Source organism: Tamandua tetradactyla, chromosome 6 (genome assembly GCF_023851605.1).
Source record: "Tamandua tetradactyla isolate mTamTet1 chromosome 6, mTamTet1.pri, whole genome shotgun sequence".
Lineage (NCBI taxonomy): Eukaryota > Metazoa > Chordata > Mammalia > Pilosa > Myrmecophagidae > Tamandua > Tamandua tetradactyla.
In genome coordinates this window covers 18,415,940-18,434,303 of record NC_135332.1, presented here as the reverse complement: position 1 = coordinate 18,434,303, position 18,364 = coordinate 18,415,940, and the positions used below count along the sequence as shown (strand labels likewise).

At 43.7% G+C, this 18,364-nt stretch overlaps 1 protein-coding gene across 4 annotated transcripts in view; it reads left to right on the top strand.

Annotated features, from left to right (window-relative positions):
* The first annotated feature begins 296 nt into the window (after nt 1-296).
* The window catches only part of LOC143687210 (putative pleckstrin homology domain-containing family M member 1P), a 56,446-nt gene continuing 38,378 nt past the window's right edge, over nt 297-18,364 (top strand). For 2 of the 4 annotated variants that reach the window (XM_077163960.1, XM_077163962.1), the window contains exons 1-4: nt 297-409; nt 6,482-6,568; nt 10,463-10,710; nt 12,606-13,232. In XM_077163960.1, coding sequence (XP_077020075.1) covers nt 6,521-6,568; nt 10,463-10,710; nt 12,606-13,232 — 923 coding nt within the window. In that variant the 5' untranslated portion in view covers nt 297-409; nt 6,482-6,520. Of the gene's footprint in view, nt 410-1,062; nt 3,053-6,481; nt 6,569-10,462; nt 10,711-12,605; nt 13,233-18,364 lie in introns of those variants that run through there. The other 2 variants (XM_077163961.1, XM_077163963.1) reach the window with 2 other exon arrangements.

Here is an 18,364-nt window from a genome sequence, read left to right as displayed (position 1 = left end):
CCGGCTGAGGGAGGTGAAGAGTTGGCTCTAAAGTTAGGCTGAAGCCGGGAGCGGTCAGGAGCTCGTCTGAGGCAGACCCTGCGGGAGGCGGGCGGGGCGGACGCGTTCTGCCCCGCGGTGGGATCCCAGCCTCTGCACGCTACACCCCGCCGCCGGCTCGCAGGCCTCCCAGACCCAGGCTGCGTCGGGGCCTTGGCTCCCGGGCTAACCCCACCCCGCGGCTCCTTCGGGCCTCGCGATTGGCTGCACGTGCCGAGGGCGGGGCCGGAGCGCAAAGTGAACGTGATGGCGTCAGGCGCCGCCGGCCCTGTTTCCTGTTGTCAGTGGCCAAGAGGTCGTAGCTTCCGGTCGGAGGCAAAGGGGCTGCCGCGGCCGGCAGTGTTCCCTGCCCTCTTGCCCGCTCCCTTTGGTGAGTCAGGGGTCAGGCGGCGAGGAGGACAGCGGAGGGGCGGCGGGGCTGAGACGTGGACGCGCGATGGGCAGCCCTTTCCGTGATCCTAAACCCCTGGCTGCCTTGAAACGGTCCGGCTTCGAAACACCCCAACCCTTCCCGGCCCAAACTTCACGTCCTTCCCTAAACCCACTCCCACCCCAGCCTTCGACCCTGTCACTGCTGGGTCGTCCCTTCCACCTTCTCCCATGACCTGACTCCAGCCCTTACCCCTACCGCCTCACCTCTCCTCATGCGTAAATGCAGCTTCACCCCTGATCCCACTTAGTCCAGTCGCAACCCCAATCTCAACCACATCCTTTTACCTCCCCATAGCACGAATCATCCTCTACCCTCAACCCCCATGACAATCCTAATGCTCCGCTGAAACTTCCCCGAACCCACCATTCTGGTTTCCCGTTTTTTGGCTCAACCTTTTTAGCCCAGTCTCCCACCCCACCCCCAGGTCTGCTCATCTCAAACACCTCCCTCGGTCCCACTCTCATTTAAGACCTCCCACCAAAGTAGGTGTCCTGTTTAGTTTACCCCTTTCTTCTTTGATAAGTCTTGATCCCAGCCTTACCTTTGGTCTTACATGTATCTTCTCACAAACTCAGCCCATAACTTCCTAGCCCACTACATATGTACTCCATTCTGTAACTCCAATCATCTTTCCACTCCCTGCCATCTTGTGGACACCCCATCCTTAAATCTTTGCTTAACTGTGCCTACTTCTTGCTGCCCAGTTCCTACCAACCTTCACCCAGTCTTCTCAAGTATAAGATCTCTGTGTCCTTTCACCTCTGCTGCCTCACCCCAACTCTTCATACTCATTCTTCTTTTGACCCCAGTTCCCATTCATCCTGAACACTTGGTGCAGAGCACCCTGCCAACCCCACCAGTTGCTTCTCACCCTCCAAATCTGGGTGCTTGCTTGAGAGCCAGGCGGTTAACCACTGAGCAGCTTAATTGGGTGTGTGCAAAGTCTCTGATGGTAAATAAGTGTTGAGAAATACTGGGGTACTTCTCTCTCTCCCTCTCTCTCTCTTTCTTTCTCGGGTCAGGGCTTTCCCTGGGTATCTGATCCCCTGTACCTGTCCTCAGGAATTGTGTTTCTAGCATTCATATTAAATTACTTGTCCTGGCTGCTGGAATGGTAGGGCATCATCCAAATACTTAGGAGGTGAGGGATGGTCACTCATCCAGTTCATCCAGCTGAGGTCATTTGGAGCCCTCACTTCATCTTGGCTTGTGTTCTGACCCTGGAGAACATCAGGGAGTGTCACTGTGTGGGGTTGGCCATGATGACAGAACCATGTCCATGTACCTTGTCCTCGCATTTGTAAGGGACCCTCCCTCAAAGCTCCTTCCTACGAGGGCTGATTGCCAGATCTGTCCCAACACTGAACACAGGGTAGGTGATGGGTGCCAGAGATGATGTTACATGTTGCGAAGGATATTAGGGAAGCTGAGGCCTAGGTGTGTACAGAGCACCTGTACACACAGGTGCTGTCATTGAATTTTGGCAGTTTGAGGTTACCCATGAATGCCTGGAGCCAAGTTATCTTATAGTAACTGAGGCAGAGGGTTATTCTTGAGACACCCAGGCCCCGTTTTCAGAATTTACAGTCTCCTAGTGCTTCTTGGTGCACATTCCCTCTGCATTCTGGTCACCCAGCTTGAGAAGGGTTGGTCCTCCTCATGTAGCAAGCTGAAAGGCCCCCAGAGGAACACATTGCCTTTGCTTGCCATTCCACCATTATTGTCTCATTCTTTTGAGAAGGGGATGCTGTTCTACCTTCAGTAGCCCTCTGTTATAGTGAATGATTTTCATCCTGATAAGAGCTTAGTTTAAAGGAAAGAGCTCCATAATCACCCCATCACTTATGAGTTGTATGCCTTAACTTCCCACAGTCTATGAAATGGAGACAATGATACCTGTCCTGTGCCTTATTTTTATTTTATTCAATAGTTCACTCAGCAAGTATTTTTTTAGCACAACAGTGTGCCAGACACCATTCGAGGCACTGGAAATGCGATGATGACCGTATCAGGCAAAGTTCCTATTTACATTCATTCAGAATTTGGTCCCAGCTAGAATCCTATGGTAAATGGGACAGGAATATCAGGGGCGATGGGTGTTATTGGATGGAAGAAAGGAGGAAGGAAAGAAAGATACTGAGTGTTCACCAACTTCACAGTTCTGCCCTTGCCCGTTAGCCCTTGACTGGTATCTAACCCTCTTATTTCAAACCAATTAAATAACTGGTATTTAATTGCTTCAAAGGCTTCCTCTCCCCCACCTCTCACAAGACACTTGTCCAGAAATCCAGTTTTCTTCAGGTGGAAGGAAGCAGCTGTTTACTCATTCAGCACTCACATGTCTGAAAGATCATCTTTTCCAACTGAAAAATATGACTCATCAACTGGTACAGGAGCTGAGTGGCTTAAATTGCAGTCTGTTCTAAACAGGTACACAGTGTGATTCTGCCAGTAGAGGGAAGGCTGTTGGGAATGGCTAAGGAGTCTCTAAAGAGAAGATGTTGCTGTTTACTCATGGGCTGAATGTTTTGAAAACCCATTTGAAAGCGGTGAAGCTAGCTATCCATTTCTTCTTTTAATGTAAGTCTCATCTAAGCTATTCTATTTTTTTTTCTTCCCTGGTTTCTAGAGGAAAAGAAATTGAACATGTACAGAAGGCCAGGCAGTCCAGTGAAAAACAACCAGGATAATTCCTTCCTAACTATATGTTGTGGCATTTAAGAAATGCCAGCTCTGAAACTTGGGTCTAGTAGAAAGGACCTGGGCTATAGATCTGATTGGCAAGTTGGTTTTAGGCCTTTTAGATCACAGATAAAATGAGGCTTTTGAGTACCTCTTAAAACCTTCTTAAGTATTAAGTTTGCCTATAACTCCTTGAGCCAAAACCTGAGACAATTTGATCAGGTTGAAAGGCATAGAGTTGGAATGAGGGAACTGGAGAACTCTGGAGAACTCTATCCCTTACTTAAGGCCTGTTTCTGCTAAGCCTCATTTTTCTCAACTGTAAAACAGGAATAAGCATCCTTCTCCCACAGGATTGTTGTAAGAATTAAATGAGGTTAGAGTATGTGGTTAGAAATGCTTGTTTTATTCACCCTGGAGAGCTCTGTAAGGGAGAATCAATACTTTAAGGGCAGACGCAGCCCCGTATCACATAATGTGGTGTCTTTCTAAAGGGCAGAACTTACCTTTTCCCGTGGTAGACTTTCTGAGAGGCATTTGGTATCACTTCCCAAGTTCTCCCCTTATTCCCTTCAGCATAGGTTTCCTTGAAGCCACACCTCTTTGGTTTGAATCTTGGTGTCAGAGAAGAAAGTTTTGAGGACTGAATATGAATCCATTTCCATACAATGGTAGATTTAGGGCCTGGGCCACTCAGGTGGATGATGGGGTGCTGACCAGCAGGTAGAGGCCCATAGCCCTCTCTGATTCTACAGTGATTTCTTGGGTCTAGACTGTCAAATTCCTGCCTTTGAGTTGGTGTCTGCCTCCTGGAGGCATTATGTAACAGACGTGGCTAGGTAAAGCACTTTGGCTTCCTACAAGGAAAAAGATGTCCTGAATTGTGGCCTGAATCCCAAGGTCTTGGTCCTGTTTTCCAGATTGTCAAGTGGCTGCTCTCCTGGATTCCTCTGAACTGTTGTCATTTTGTAGCTTTTTTGACACTTTGTTTAGGAGTCAGTAACTTGTCTGGCCCTCCTCTAATCTCTCTTATCTTCAGTGTACTTTGGTTTGGCAAATGATTTCTTGGCAAGATCACCCCCTTACTCATACCCCCCTCTCCATAAATACTTAATTATTCTCAACTAATTAGACCTTAATGGAGCCAGGCTGTTAATTTAGATTGTTGAGATCCGTGACCTGGGGGCCTGGCCTGGCTGGCTAGGGAGGGGCAGTTTAGAGCTTGAGGGCTCTGTCTGGAAGGGCTGAAGTTGCTGAGTGTTGGAGCCCAGAGAACCTTGACTCTGCTGGGCAATCTCCCTGGGCTACATTTGGGTAGCCTTGAAGGAACCTAAGCTCCAGGATCAGACACATTTCCAGGGGTGACTCTGTGCTGGTTGACCACAGCACACCTTTCCTTGTCTTCTCGGTCCCTGAGTATGAGCTGGTTCCCAGGGGAAGGCCCTAAGATTCCCCAGGTAGATGGGAGCAAAGAATATGGTGAAGAGCGAGGCAGTCAGACAGGGGCTGCATCCATGGCAAATGCTTTTCCTGGCAAACTGTCACGTCCTGGCCAGAGCTGGTCTGCAGAGGCGCTCCTCTACACATACCTGCCTCCCTCTGTTTGTCTGACTTAGGAGTCCTGTTTACCTTCTACCAACTCCAGACACCAGGGATTGAATCAGAGCATCGTCAAGTTCTAGGACCACCCTGCTTCTGTCCTTTCCAGACCTCACACTCCCTGCTCTCTTATAAATCTTTCTTGCCAGACTGGCCTCGATGTGCCCGTGCACCTGGGCCCCCAGCTGAAGTGCACCCCTTCCTGCCTACCCAAGCCTAGCTCATACTCACCTCTTCCAGAAAGTTTTCCCTGTTCACTTAGGTGATTGTACCCATTCAGGTGTCTGAAGTCTTTTCCCTTGAGCTGGAGTAGGCACTCTAGGAGTGGGTGGTAGAGGCAGGCCACTTAGTAGCTATGGAATCTTGGGAAGTTCCTTGACTCCCTCAGCTTCCATTTCCTTATCACCCCTAATGTGGTTAATGAGGAAGGAGTAAGGCAATATGCGTAAAGGATACAGAACCCATTTAACCTTCCTTGGTTTTGTTAACCTCTGTTGGGCCATGATTTTTTGACGTCAGAACAGCAAATAATCTTTTTTGGGGGGAGGGGGGTGAGGATGTGAGGGGGAGGTATTCCCTGATGCTCAGCACTATGTTCACTGGAGATTTGTTGAGATGTGAATGGGCTTGTCCAATCCCAATCAGACAGACACAACTGTTCAAGTTATTGGGGGTTATATAGGCCAACTAACAGCCCTCTCAGTCTCAGTCAGGTGGAGGCTCTACCAAATATTCAGTTCCCCAGGGAGGAAGCCAGCTGCCCTGAGGCTGCACTGGTGGGGATGGCTTTACCCTTAGACCTGGGGATCTGGCTCCCCCATATCCCAACTGAGGGCCCTCCCTTTACTTCCTTTTCAGAACAATGCTTGTACCTCCAAGAGAAGGTGAGGGCTTCAACAATAGAAAAGAAAAGCATTTTCCCACTTAAAAAAAACAAACAGATTTAACTGAGTATTGCTTGTATATTTGGTATGTGGGTGGCAATATCCACTGGGATCAAAGATAGCATTTACTGAGTGCCTGGTCCATTTCAGGACCTGTGCAGGGTACTTCACATATGTTCATGTCTCTTTCTGACAGTCTGATACAATGTCTAAGCATGCCCAGCTAATTAGAGGTGAAATGGAGATTAGAACCTTTGTTGGTCTCTTTAGATGCATCCTCCTGTGCTCTGCAAGGCAGACCCTTATAGCCTCAAGGAGAAGCAGAAGTGTAGCAAAGCAGCAGTCTTTCCCCTTTTGAAGCTAATTCATTTGTTCTTTTCACTGCTGACCTGCAGACCAGGACTAGGGTAAGAGGGCCTAATACAGAACCAGGACCTGAATGTGAATTCTCAGCCCCGGCTTCCTGGTACCTATGGATCTTTCAGCTGCAGCATCTCTGTATCTAAATCAGCCATTCCTTCCACTCCCACACCCTGATCCCACAGGTTCCTGGCTTTCTGTACTGGCATTTGGAGTAAAGGGCCCTTACCGCCCACTCCTTGGGGCTGATCCACCCCGGGATCATAGGACTCCTCACCTCCTGAGGTCTGAGCCTTCTGATTTTTTTTTTTTTTTTTCCTTTTTTACTTCCTTCTTTATAACCCGCTTTCCAGGTTTTACTTTTGGATTCCGAAGAGCTTTGGTTGCAGTTTGAGTGAGATCAGCTGACATCCTACTGCCTACTGGAGGAACTGGGTAGAGTTAAGTTGAGAACTTGCTCATCTGGCCTCCATCTGTCTCACAGGTGACGTGTGATTCCACGGGAGTTGCGGCACAAGTGGAAATGCTGTCAGTGGTGGAGAATGGACTGGACCCCCAGGCTGCCATCCAGGTAGGTGGACAAGGGAAGATTAAGGGTGGAGAAGGGGTGTAGAGAGACAACTGTTTTATCAGTTTTTTCTAACTTTGAAATGAATGGGCACTATCCAAAAAGAGAGGGCTTAGGTTGAGGAAAATGTTACAGTAGAAGTAGGTCTGAGGAGAGCCTATCCTTTCTCAGTCGTCCTTTTGGTGATTAAAAACAAATGACAATTTACAAAAAAACAGTGGGGATTTAAGATAAGTTAGCCAGAGATCAGGAGTTTCCATTTAAACTTTCAGCCCTTGGCCTTTAGGCCATGATTTGGTCACACAGTTTGGCCAATACGGTAAGTTGGGTTGAGACAGCTTCCCAAGCACTGGTTTGTTACGTTTTCATAATTTTAAAAGTAAGTTGGCATCTTACATATATCTGAACCAGTCAACTGGAGCCCACTCAGCCTCCGCTGATTGCTGTGTGCATCCTAACTGGGCCCCGGGGCTCTCTTGGGCAGTCTGTGGGCTAAGCTGTCAGTTCCCTTAGAGTCAGGAGGTCAGGGCAAGTTTGGGGCTGAGCCCCTGGCAGAATCCTGAGATGGCTTTGGGGGGAGAAGGCAGGTTTTTTCTTTCCTCCCCAGTGTTGTTCCCCTATTCAGAGAACTTTCTGCTTGAAAGGAACTGCAGATGTCAGAGATGTGCTTTCCCCTCTTTTGACCAATGGAGAGTCCAGCTCCATACATTTAACCAGCTGGCTTTCAGGCAGAGGCCCTTTTCTTTGTGTTGCCTTTCCCATCCACCCAAGAGCTCTCCAGGAACATGGCCCTTGGCCTGCAAAGCCTGCTAACAAGGGGTAGCATGAACTAACTCCATGAGGGTATGAGATCCTCAAATGTATGTCTTATTAATCCCTCTATACCCTACACAATATTTAGTGGGTAGGTATTGGTGAGACTGTAGAGAAACTGGAACCCTCATACATTGCTGGTAGAAATGTAAAAATTGAACATGAAGTTACCGTATGATCCAGCAACTCTGCTTCTAGATATATACCCCAAAAAGTGGAAAATATGTCCACACAAAAACTTGTACATAAGTGTTCATGGCACAATTATTCATAATAGCCAAAAAGTGGAAATAACCCAAATGTCTATCAACTGAATGGGTAAACAAAATGTGATATATCCATTTAATAGAATATTATTCAGGCATGAAAAGGAATGAGGGTGGGCAATGGTGGCTCAGTGGCAGAGTTGTAACCTGCCATGCTGGAGACCTGGATTAGTTTCCCGGTGCCTGCCCATGTAAAAAAAAAAAAAAGTGGAATGAAATTCTGAGACATGCTACAAGGTGGATGAACCTTGCAAACATTTTGCTAATTGAAAGAGGCCAGACATAAAAGGGTAGATATTGGATGCCTCCATTTATATGAAATCCATAGGAACAGACTGAAGGTTAGTGGTTATCAGGGGAAGAAGGGAGGAGGGAATAGGAAGTGACTGTTAGTATATAAGGGGTTCCTTTTTGGAGTGATGAAAATGTTCTAAACTTTGTAGTGGTGGTTGCACAATTCTGTGAATATACCAAAAGCCACAGAATTGTACACTTTAAATGGGTGATTTTATGATGTGAATTATATATCATTTAAAGCTTATTAAAAAACCATTTAAATTTTCAAAGAACATTAGTGTTTACCACGTCCACTAAAATCAAAAGAGGGGCGGGCCACAGTAGCTCAGTGGCAGAGTTCTTGCCCGCCATGCAGGCAGTTCGTTTCCCGGTGCCTGCCCATGCAAAAAAAAAATCAAAAAGTAAAATTCTTATCTATATTCTATCAGCTAGCAAATCAAACCACAGTTTTTGCAGTCCTTTTTTAGTCATTTTCCAGTGGCTTTTGTAACTTTGACATAATTATAGCATACTGCCGGTTTTTACTTTTACATAGTACAGTATTTTTTACATAGTTCAGTTTTTACTTTTACATTGTACAATATTTTCAAAGGACTTTATGTACACTTTACAATTACTCATTTAACAAAGATTTATTAAGTCAGGCATAATGCTTAGTGTTGAGGACACAAAGATGAGTAAAATACTAGTATGGCCCTCAAGGTGCAATCCCTACAACCTCCCAGGTACTATAGATCAGGAAGTATTTCCATTTAACAAATGAGAAGATTGAGGCTCAGAGAGGTTAAGTAAAATGTCTGGGTACTAACAGAGCTAGAATTGAACCTAGGCCTCTGACTTCCGTGTCTAGTGTCTTTCTTTTTTTTTTTTAATGCAATTCTATTGAAATATATTCACATACCATATAATTATCCCAAGTATACAATCAGTGGCTCACAGTGTCATCATATAGTTCTACATGCATCACCACAATTTTAGAACATTTTCATTACTCCAAAAAATAAAAAGGAACTCCCAAAGAGGGGCCATGGTGGCTCAGCAGGCAGAGGTCTTGCCTGCCATGATGCCAGAGACCCGGGTTCGAGTCCCAGTGCCTACCTATGCAAAAAAAAAAAAGAAAAAAAGGAACACCGAAAACATCCCATCCCCTTATCCTCCCCTATTTATTTATTTATTTGTCTTAATTTTCTTACTAATCTACCCATACGCTGGATAAAGGGAATGTCAGTCTCAAGGTTTCATAATCACACTGTCACACCATAAAAGCTACATAGTTATGCAATCATCACCAAGTACCAAAGCTACTAGATGACAGTTCAACAGTTTCAGGCATTTCCTTCTAACCATTCTAATACACTAGAAACTAAAAAAGAATATCTATATAAAGCATAAGAATAGTCTCCAAAATGACCTCTCAACTTTATTTGAAATCTCTTAGCCACTGAAACTTTATTTTGTTTCATTTCTTTTCTCCTCTTTGGTCAAAAAGGTTTTCTCAGTCCCAGAGTTCTGGGTCCAGGCTCATCCCGGGGAGTCATGTCCCATGTAAGGGGGAGGGCAATGAGTTTACTTGCAGAGTTGTCTTAGAGTGAGAGGCCACATCTGAGCAACCAAAGAGGTTCTCTGGGGGGGGGGGACTCTTAAGCATAATTATAAGTAGGCTTAACTTCTTTGCAGGAATAAGTTTCATAAGGACAAGCTCCAAGAATAAGGGCTTGGCTTATTAAATTGGGAGTCCCTAATGCATGAGAGAATATCAGGAATTCCCCAGGTGGAGAAGTTTGATATTTCCACATTTTTCCCCAGTCCCTCAAGGGACTTTGCAAATACTTTTTAACTTTCTGCCCAAATACTCTGGGATATATGGAGATATTACAGTTACCTAAAAAGAATAATAGCTCTCGGTCCCTATTCTAGTTTCCATGTAATTATGTTGTTTAAGTAAACTGGCCAGGCAGGTTAAATTAAATAGTGTACTACAGAAAATATTACTTTTGTATAGGGTCTTTCCAAATGTAAACCATGCTTTTGTTTTTTGATATCTTAGTTGTTCTAAAGCAGCATTTTTATTCTCCACATTGATTAGCTCATTGATACTCTGAAAAAAATCTTGGTCAAATCAATAAGGTAGAAAGCCCCACCTCTGTCCTTAGAAGAATTTACCCAGTCTTTCATCTTTAATAGTCATCATGATGGAGCCAGTATTTAAACATAAGATATATAAGGCTTAAGTTCTTTGAAACTCCATTTAGAATACAAAAAATACCCAGTGAAGGATATGGGTTAAAAAAAAAAATAGTAACAATAGTTATTCTGTGGGTGGTGTGTGATTTTCCTTTTCTTCGCTACATTTTTATCTCTATTTTCTAGAATTAATACGTGCTATTTTTGCAGAAAGAATTTATAGATACATACATACATTCAGCCATGCGTGTATTTTCCAATAGTCAAGACTTAATATTCCAGAGGGTCTCTATAAGATTTTGTCCTAAAGGCCTGTGTTACGTTTGACACTGCATAGGTCATCAAGAAAAAGCTGGTGGGATCAGTGAAGGCATTGCAGAAGCAGTATGTGTCCTTGGACACAGTGGTCACCAGTGAAGATGGAGATGCCAACACCTTGTGCAGTGCCCTGGAAGCCGTGTTTATCCATGGCCTACATGCCAAGCACATCCGAGTGGAAGCAGGGGGAAAGAGGAAGAAAACTGCTCACCAGAAACCTCTTCCTCAGCCTGTCTTCTGGCCTCTCCTGAAAACCGTCACTCACAAGTAAGATCACCTAGAGAGGTTTTGCTTTCAGGAGGAATTTCAGAATATGGGACACGTATCTCTTCTGATCAGCAGTGAGAGAAACCAGCCAAGATGCCGTGTGTTCTACTGAAGAGATAACAGGTGTAGGCAGTGTCCTGTAGAGGGGTTTATTCTTAGATCCAGCTTCCCAGGCAGTGTGCCATTAGATATTGAGCCCCTCAGCCCTCAGACAATGGCCTGGGGCTGCTTCAAGGCCCTGGGCTGGTTGACTCTAGCAGGAACACCCTTTTCTGTTTACTTCAAGGTGCCATACAAATCTTTTGCATGTGAAAAAGGTTGGAGAACATTGTTTTAGGCCAGGCAGTTGGCAACCAAAGCCTCTGTGCCAATGCTGGCCCACCCCTTGTTTTTGTAGATAAAGTTTTATCAAAATACAGCCATGCCCATTCATATACATATTGCCTGTGGCTGCTTTTATCCCATGGCAGAGTTGAGTAGTTGCAACAAAGTTTGGATGACCTGAAAAGCCTAAAATATTTACTACCCAGCCCTTTACAGAAAACTTTTGCCAAAACTGGCTTAGAATGTTTGATAGTCTGTGTGCTAAATGTTATTCTTACAACTAGGGATGGGATTTTTTCAAAAAAGTAGACTCTGGGAAGAGCATCTGAATATTCACTGTTGAGACATTTGTCTCTTTGGCCTTGTCCCTAACTGCTTGAGCCTTTGAATAGGTATCTGGCACTGTGCCTGTAAGGGCTATTAAATGCCACCTTCAACCTGAAGGTGCCTTGTCAAACTTTGATCTTCCTTTCCCTGCTTACTGCCACTGTCCTATCTCAGATTCTTACCTCTCTCTTAGCTGACAGTGGCTTTCTAAGTGTCCTCTTATCATTCTGTTCCATCTTTCAGTATGTCAGTCAGTCAGTCAATATGGGAACTCAATCACTGAGTCCAGTAGAGTGAAATCTGTACTCCCTTGGAGAAGGCATGTGCAGGGGACTGTGACAGCTCAGAGGAATGGCATTTCCATTATCCCTTGGAATTCAAGAACTGAGTTTAGTAGACTTGGGTTCTGATCTTACTCAGACAGACCCACCCTGAGGTCTGCCTGGTTGTGGTCAAGTCACTTTCTTGCACAAAAACCTGTATTAGGCTTGCGAAGGCCAGCCCCATCAAGTATCTGAGTTACAAGGTCAGGCTTAGGGTACCAGAAGCTGATCAGGTTCTCCAGGTGATTCTAATGTACAGCCAGGTGTGGGGACCACTGCTCTACTTTGCCTTATTGGTTTGATACTCAAGGCCCACTTTTACCTGGCTTTGCACTGAATTACCTTCTCTCCACATGTTGTAATTGGAATGCCCAGCATTCCAACAGACAAGTAATTGTCTGTTTCTTCCTTATACTTTATGCTTTTTTTCTGCCAGTCCCTTGTGCCTTCCATTTTTGCCTCTTGAAATACCCCAAGGCCCATCTCAGATGCTGCCTGTTCTATGGCATTTTCTTACTCCAATCCTGAATTTATTTCCTCCACCCCATGCCACAACTCTACCACAACTGGGGCTCACCTAACATATGCCCTTGAGTGGTAAAGCAGGGACCGTGTCTATATCCTGTACCTTAACACCTGCAAGGACCTTGCTCAGCAAGCATGTCTTAAGTGAGCAGATAGATGTCAGGGGTCCAAGGCATAATTGTAACAAACATAGCAGTTATCCTTCATAACACTTCAGAAACCTGGGGATTATAGCTTAGCTATTTCTAAATTTCCCTTAAACACTATTATTCAGGAATTTTTCATGCTGGTATATATTTGCCATCATTATTTTTGGTTCTTGCTAGCAAGTGATTAAAAGACATGCCTATGATTTTTGATAGTTTCTTGAAAGAAGTCAATTCTCCCCCTTGCCAGACACATCATCTCAGAATTGGAACACCTGATCTTTGTCAACACAGATGTGGGCCGCTGCCGAGCCTGGCTTCGGTTGGCCCTCAACGACGGCCTGATGGAATGCTACCTGAAACTTCTCCTTCAGGAACAGGTCCGGCTGTGTGAGTACTATCAGCCTACAGCCCTGCTTCGAGATGCAGAGGAGGGTGAATTTCTCCTTAGCTTCCTGCAGGGGTTAACATCCTTGTCCTTCGAACTCTCCTATAAGTCTGCCATCTTAAACGAGTGGACACTCACTCCATTGGCCCTTTCTGGGCTTTGCCCACTCTCGGAGCTTGACCCTCTCACAACCTCTGGTGCCGAACTACAGCGGAAGGAGTCCTTGGATTCAATTTCCCATTCCTCTGGCTCAGAGGACATCGAAGTCCAGCACTCAGGCCATAAGATCCGGCAGAACAGGAAGCTCACTGCCTCCACCCTCAGCCTGGACACAGCCAGTTCATCCCAGCTGTCCTGCAGCTTGAACTCTGATAGCTGCCTACTCCAAGAGAACGGTTCCAAGAGTCCAGACCGTTCTGAAGAGCCCATGTCCTACGACTCAGACCTGGGAACAGCAAATGCTGATGATTCAGATCAGTCTCTGCAAGAGTGAGTGCCTCCCACCCCCTCCCTTCTTTTCTTCCTTCTTTCCTATACCGTGTTATTGCTGGCCACCAAGCACTGAACTCTATATTAGAGTATACAGAGAGACAGAGGAGATATCATCCTTCCTCAGGGACTGTAGGATCTGGGTGCTGTAATTAGAGGCACTATGGGTGTAGTTGGAAGAATGGATATAGGCAGGGCTCTAAACTGCTTCAAGCTCCAGCTCTGCTCTTGGGTGACTTTTGGCAAGTTATTTTGATTCCCTAAGGCTTCGTATAAGTTATACATGTTGTCTTCATCTAGAAGGAAGGAAACTTAACAATTCAGTGTTAGCTACAACTTGCAAAAAATGCAGTGATGCACAAGGGCATGAGGAGTAATAAAGAAGGACTCCTGGAGGAGGCCCGAATGACCTGTGGAGAAGGTGGTAGACAATGGCGACAAGTGTGTGGAGGAGTGAATGGAGCAGATCAGTTTGACTAGAAAGGGAAGCCTGGGTAGAACCTTCTTAATACAGCCCTTTTTTTTTTTTTAAATAGTTAATTTAATTTAATAGTCCATTCTTATGGTTAGAAAAAATCTAAAATGTGTTATAGTAGATCAGGTTCAGCAGACTAAGAAAACCAGCAGGATACATATATATGTAAATATTAAGAGGCTTAGTATAGGAATTAGTTTATGCTGTCATGGGGATTAGCAAATCCTAATTCCATAGGCTGCAAATTGCGAACTCCAGTAAGATTTTAATGCCTCAGAAGAAGTTGGCTAGCTGATATAGGAATTCTTTCTGACTGCTGAAATCACCAGTTCTCCCTTTAAGGCTTTCAACTGATTGAATGAAACTGCTCTCATTGTTAAGGCAGTCTCTTTTGTTGATGGCAGATGTAATCAGCTATAGATGCAATCAATTTAGATCCATGAAATATCCTAAAAGTAACAGGCCAGCGCTTGCATGACCAAACAACTGAACCCAATAATTTAGCCAAGTAGACACAGTCTTTCCAGCCTACCCCTCCCCCCTCCCCCCTTGTTCTTCATTCTTCCCATCCTCATGACCACAATTATTCATTTCTTCATGTTCTTCTAAAGTTTCTAAATGCTGCATCTACAACAAATACAGATATATAGATTTTTAAAAATTGTATCTCTTATCACTTATCTGCCCCCCACCACCACATCTTTTCCATAAAAGGTAGCAAGCACATATGTACTGTTTTACATCTTGTTTTAGAGATCTTTTCATATCAGAGTTTCTTTCTTTTTTTCCTATTACCTAATATTTCCCTTGAACAAATGGACCTAAGTTTATTTAACCAGCCCTCTGTTTAATGAACATTAGAGTATCTGGTTTTTTGTTGGGTTACAGTGTTGTCATAAATATCCTGGCATGTGTGCTCTTTTAGTTGGTATGCAAGCATACTTGTTCATAAACTCCCAGAAGCAAAATTGCTAAGCCAAAGGATTAATTAATTTGTAATTTTCAGAGATAAACTCCACCAGAAATGTACCTGTTTCTCCTCAGCCCTGCCAACACAAGGCATTACAAACTTTTGGATATTTGTTCATCTAATAGGTGAAAAATGGTAACCTTCTATTAAGGGCCTCTTTCAGTCAGACCCATTTTCCATCAGCCTCTGTTTAGGTCTTGTCCACTTTCACTGCCCTTGTCTTGGTTCAGGTCCTTAACCAGGTTCCCACCTGGCAGGGGAATAACACTGGACTGGGCTTGGGGCCGGAGCTGATTTCCAACCCAGTTTTCCCACTTACAAATATAGTGATGTCAGGCAAACTGCTGACTCCTTCTGAGGTTCTGTTTCCTCATCTGTGAAATGGAGCTGCCCTCATAGAGCTGATTGAGAATCAAATTGGATGCCTGTTAATGAGTTAAATATGTGAGAATGTCTGGTCGTCCTCAGAAATGGCTTCTGAACCCTGAACATACTACAGTTTTCCAATGTCAAAAGGAGGAATTTAGATATAATATGCTAGGAAGGAACAGTCTCTGTCTTCAGAGATGGCTGGGCCTGGCGCATGACTTAGACTTGCTCAATGTGTCCTAGCCCTTCCTCTGTGTCAGCCTTCTCCCGCAGACCAGCCAGCCTTTGTCATATGCCTTGTCCCGTGGCTGGAAGACTTTGCTCTTCATGAATCTGGTGATTGGAAAATTCCAGCTTAACATTGTTGAATCAGTGACCATCCACCCTGTGTAGGAAGGATGGTCCTTGGCATTATGGAGCACTCAAGGGAAAGTCAGAATATACGCAGGAGCACTGGACAGTGATATGCGGAAGTGGCAAACACTAAACAAACATGCAGATGCACAAACACATCCAACACCATCATTCTGAGAGCTGGCCCTAGAAGTTAGTATTTGAATATCCACAGGAGGCGAGGCAAGAGGTGACACCTTAGACCAGCATTCTTTAAATGTGTGTTTTAAGGGTGAAAGATTCTCACAGACACTTAGATTTATTTTTATTTTATTGCTTAAATATTTGTAAGCTTAAAATTAGGCATAAATAAATTGTGCTTATAACTCTTAAACCACTATGAAACCAAAGCCTCCATAAATTAAACATGAAATAACACAGCACAACATTCAAAATGAATTTTATTAATTAACATAGAGGTTGTGTCTTACTGAAACCAAGTTGCAGCTTGCCTTGTGAATAGACGATTGGCTGTCCTGATAAGGTTCATTTGTGTTTGTTGGGTCTGTATTTATCATCATCATCATTAGTAGTAGTAGTAGTAGTCACAGAGGGGCTTAAGTACAGTGTGGTAGTTAAGAGTGTAGACTAAGGAGTCAAACTGCCTGTGTCTTCGTATTGCCTCCTTTGTGGCCTTGGTACTCAACCTTTCTGACCTTGATATTTTTATGTATAAAATGGAGATAAGAATTCTTTAAAGGAATGCTGGGAGGATTAAATTAATCAACATAATGTAAGGTAATAAGAATAGTGCCTGGTAAGTGTTGGTACTCAGTAAGTGATATTGTCATTTTATTACTGGGTGCCTTGTGATGTCAGTTCTCCCAATACTATATAATCTGCAAAACCTTTGGTTGATATTATTTGTCAGATACTGTCATCGAATTTTCCCCTGGGAGAAATGATTTTTTTTTAAGGGGAATTTATTAAGTTGCAAGTTTATAGTTCCAAGGCCATGGAAATGTCCAAATTAAAGCAAGTCTATAGAATGTCCAATCTAAGACATCCAGTAAAAGATACCTTGGTTCAAAAGATTGATGACTTTCAATGTTTCTCTCTCATCTGAAAGGCATATGGTGAACATAACAGTGTCTGCTAGCTTTCTCTCTAGGCTTCTTGTTTCATGAAGCTCCCTTTTCTTCTGCTTTTTATTTATTTATTTTATTAGGGAAGTTGTAGGTTTGCAAAAAAATCATGCATAAAATTTATACATAGTTCCCTTATACCTCTCTATTATTAACACCTTGTGTTAGTGTGGTACATTTGTTACAACTGATAAAGGAACATTTTTGTAATTGCACTATTAACTATAGTCCATGGTTTACATTACCATTCACTGTTTGTGTGGTACAGTCCTACGGCTTTGATGTTTTGTTTTTTGTGTGTTTTTATTCTAGTAACATATATACAACCATAGACTTTCCCCTCTTCAGCCACATTCAAATATTTAATTCAGTGCTGTTAATTGCATTGGGAGAAATGATTCTTGGAATATGCAGCCCACCTCTGTGCTTTTCTAAGTGGCTCTTGACTGGCAAAATAGTACCATGTACCATCAACACAACAGTCCACAGGTTCAGGAAGACTGGCAGGACTACTTTATAAGGTGGTCATCCAGATTCTCTAGACCATGCTTTTTATTCAATTATTCGTGTATGTGTGGGTCCTGAAGTCTAGTATGATTCTGATGAAGCTCTGTTATTCCTCAATGTGAATTTTGTTTCATCTTGACCCTGGTTTTGGATTGGTGAAAATTCTGGTTATCTATCAGACAAGCTTCTTGCTCTTTGGTGACTTTTCCTTAGGCATTAAGTCACTCACTCATTCTAACATGCAGTATACTTTGTCATTAAAATATTTTTATAGATTAGGATTCGTTTATAATTGGTCATTAATTTGTTAGCTTTTGAGTAATTCTGTAATGCAGTTCCTCTCCCTTTCCTCAAATTTTTACATTTGTAGCCATGGTGGCTAAATAATCTTATCAATAATAATGAAAACAACTACAGTAACAAATTGTTATTAACATTTACTTTGTCAGACCCATGTTCCATCAGCCTCTTTTTAGGACCTTCCTGGCCACTCCCAGTGCCATTTTGTGCCAGACACTCTATTAAAAAGCATTTTACCTGTATTATCTCATTTATCTCATTAATCTTTGTTGCAGTCATAAAAGATGGGTGCTGTTACCAGCCTTGTTTTAGAGATGAGGGAATTGAGATCCATGGACTTTAAAAGCCTGTCATCTGACACAGCCCTGTGCTGAGGCCAGGTGAACTCAAGAGCTGCTGTTCTTAATCACTCACCACATCACCTCCCAGCAGCCATGAGAACCTGGGGCCTCAGAGGTGACATTTATTAAAAATGTGCCTTCCTAGTTCATTTCAAAAGGTAGGTATGTTCTGTCATGTGGTTTGGACACATACAATTGGTTGGCACATGTTCTTTCCCTTTCTGCCTGTAGGAAACTACTCTTTGTATCCAGACCTCAACATTGCCTACAAGTTGCACCCCTTGATTTTCATCAGTCTGTTTTAGAGGGAGACCTTTGACCAAAGACTAGCACCTGCCTGCCCACCCCTGTAATTACTCCACAGCATCTCTATGCCTTCCTCAGATTGACAACCTATTATTTTTCTTTTTTGAGATGTATTCACATATCATAAAATTTGCCATTTTAAAGTGTGCACTTCAGTGGTTTTTAGTATATTCATAAGGTTGCACAGCCATCACTACTGTCTAATTCTAGAACATTTTCATCACTCCAGAAAGAATCTCCATGCCCACTAGCAGTCACTTGCCATCCCCACTCACCCTAGCCCTGGCAACCACTAATCTACTTTCAGTTTTTATGGATTTGCCAATTCTGGACATTTCATATAAATGGACTCATATAATTTGTGGCCTTTTGTGTCTGGTTTCTTA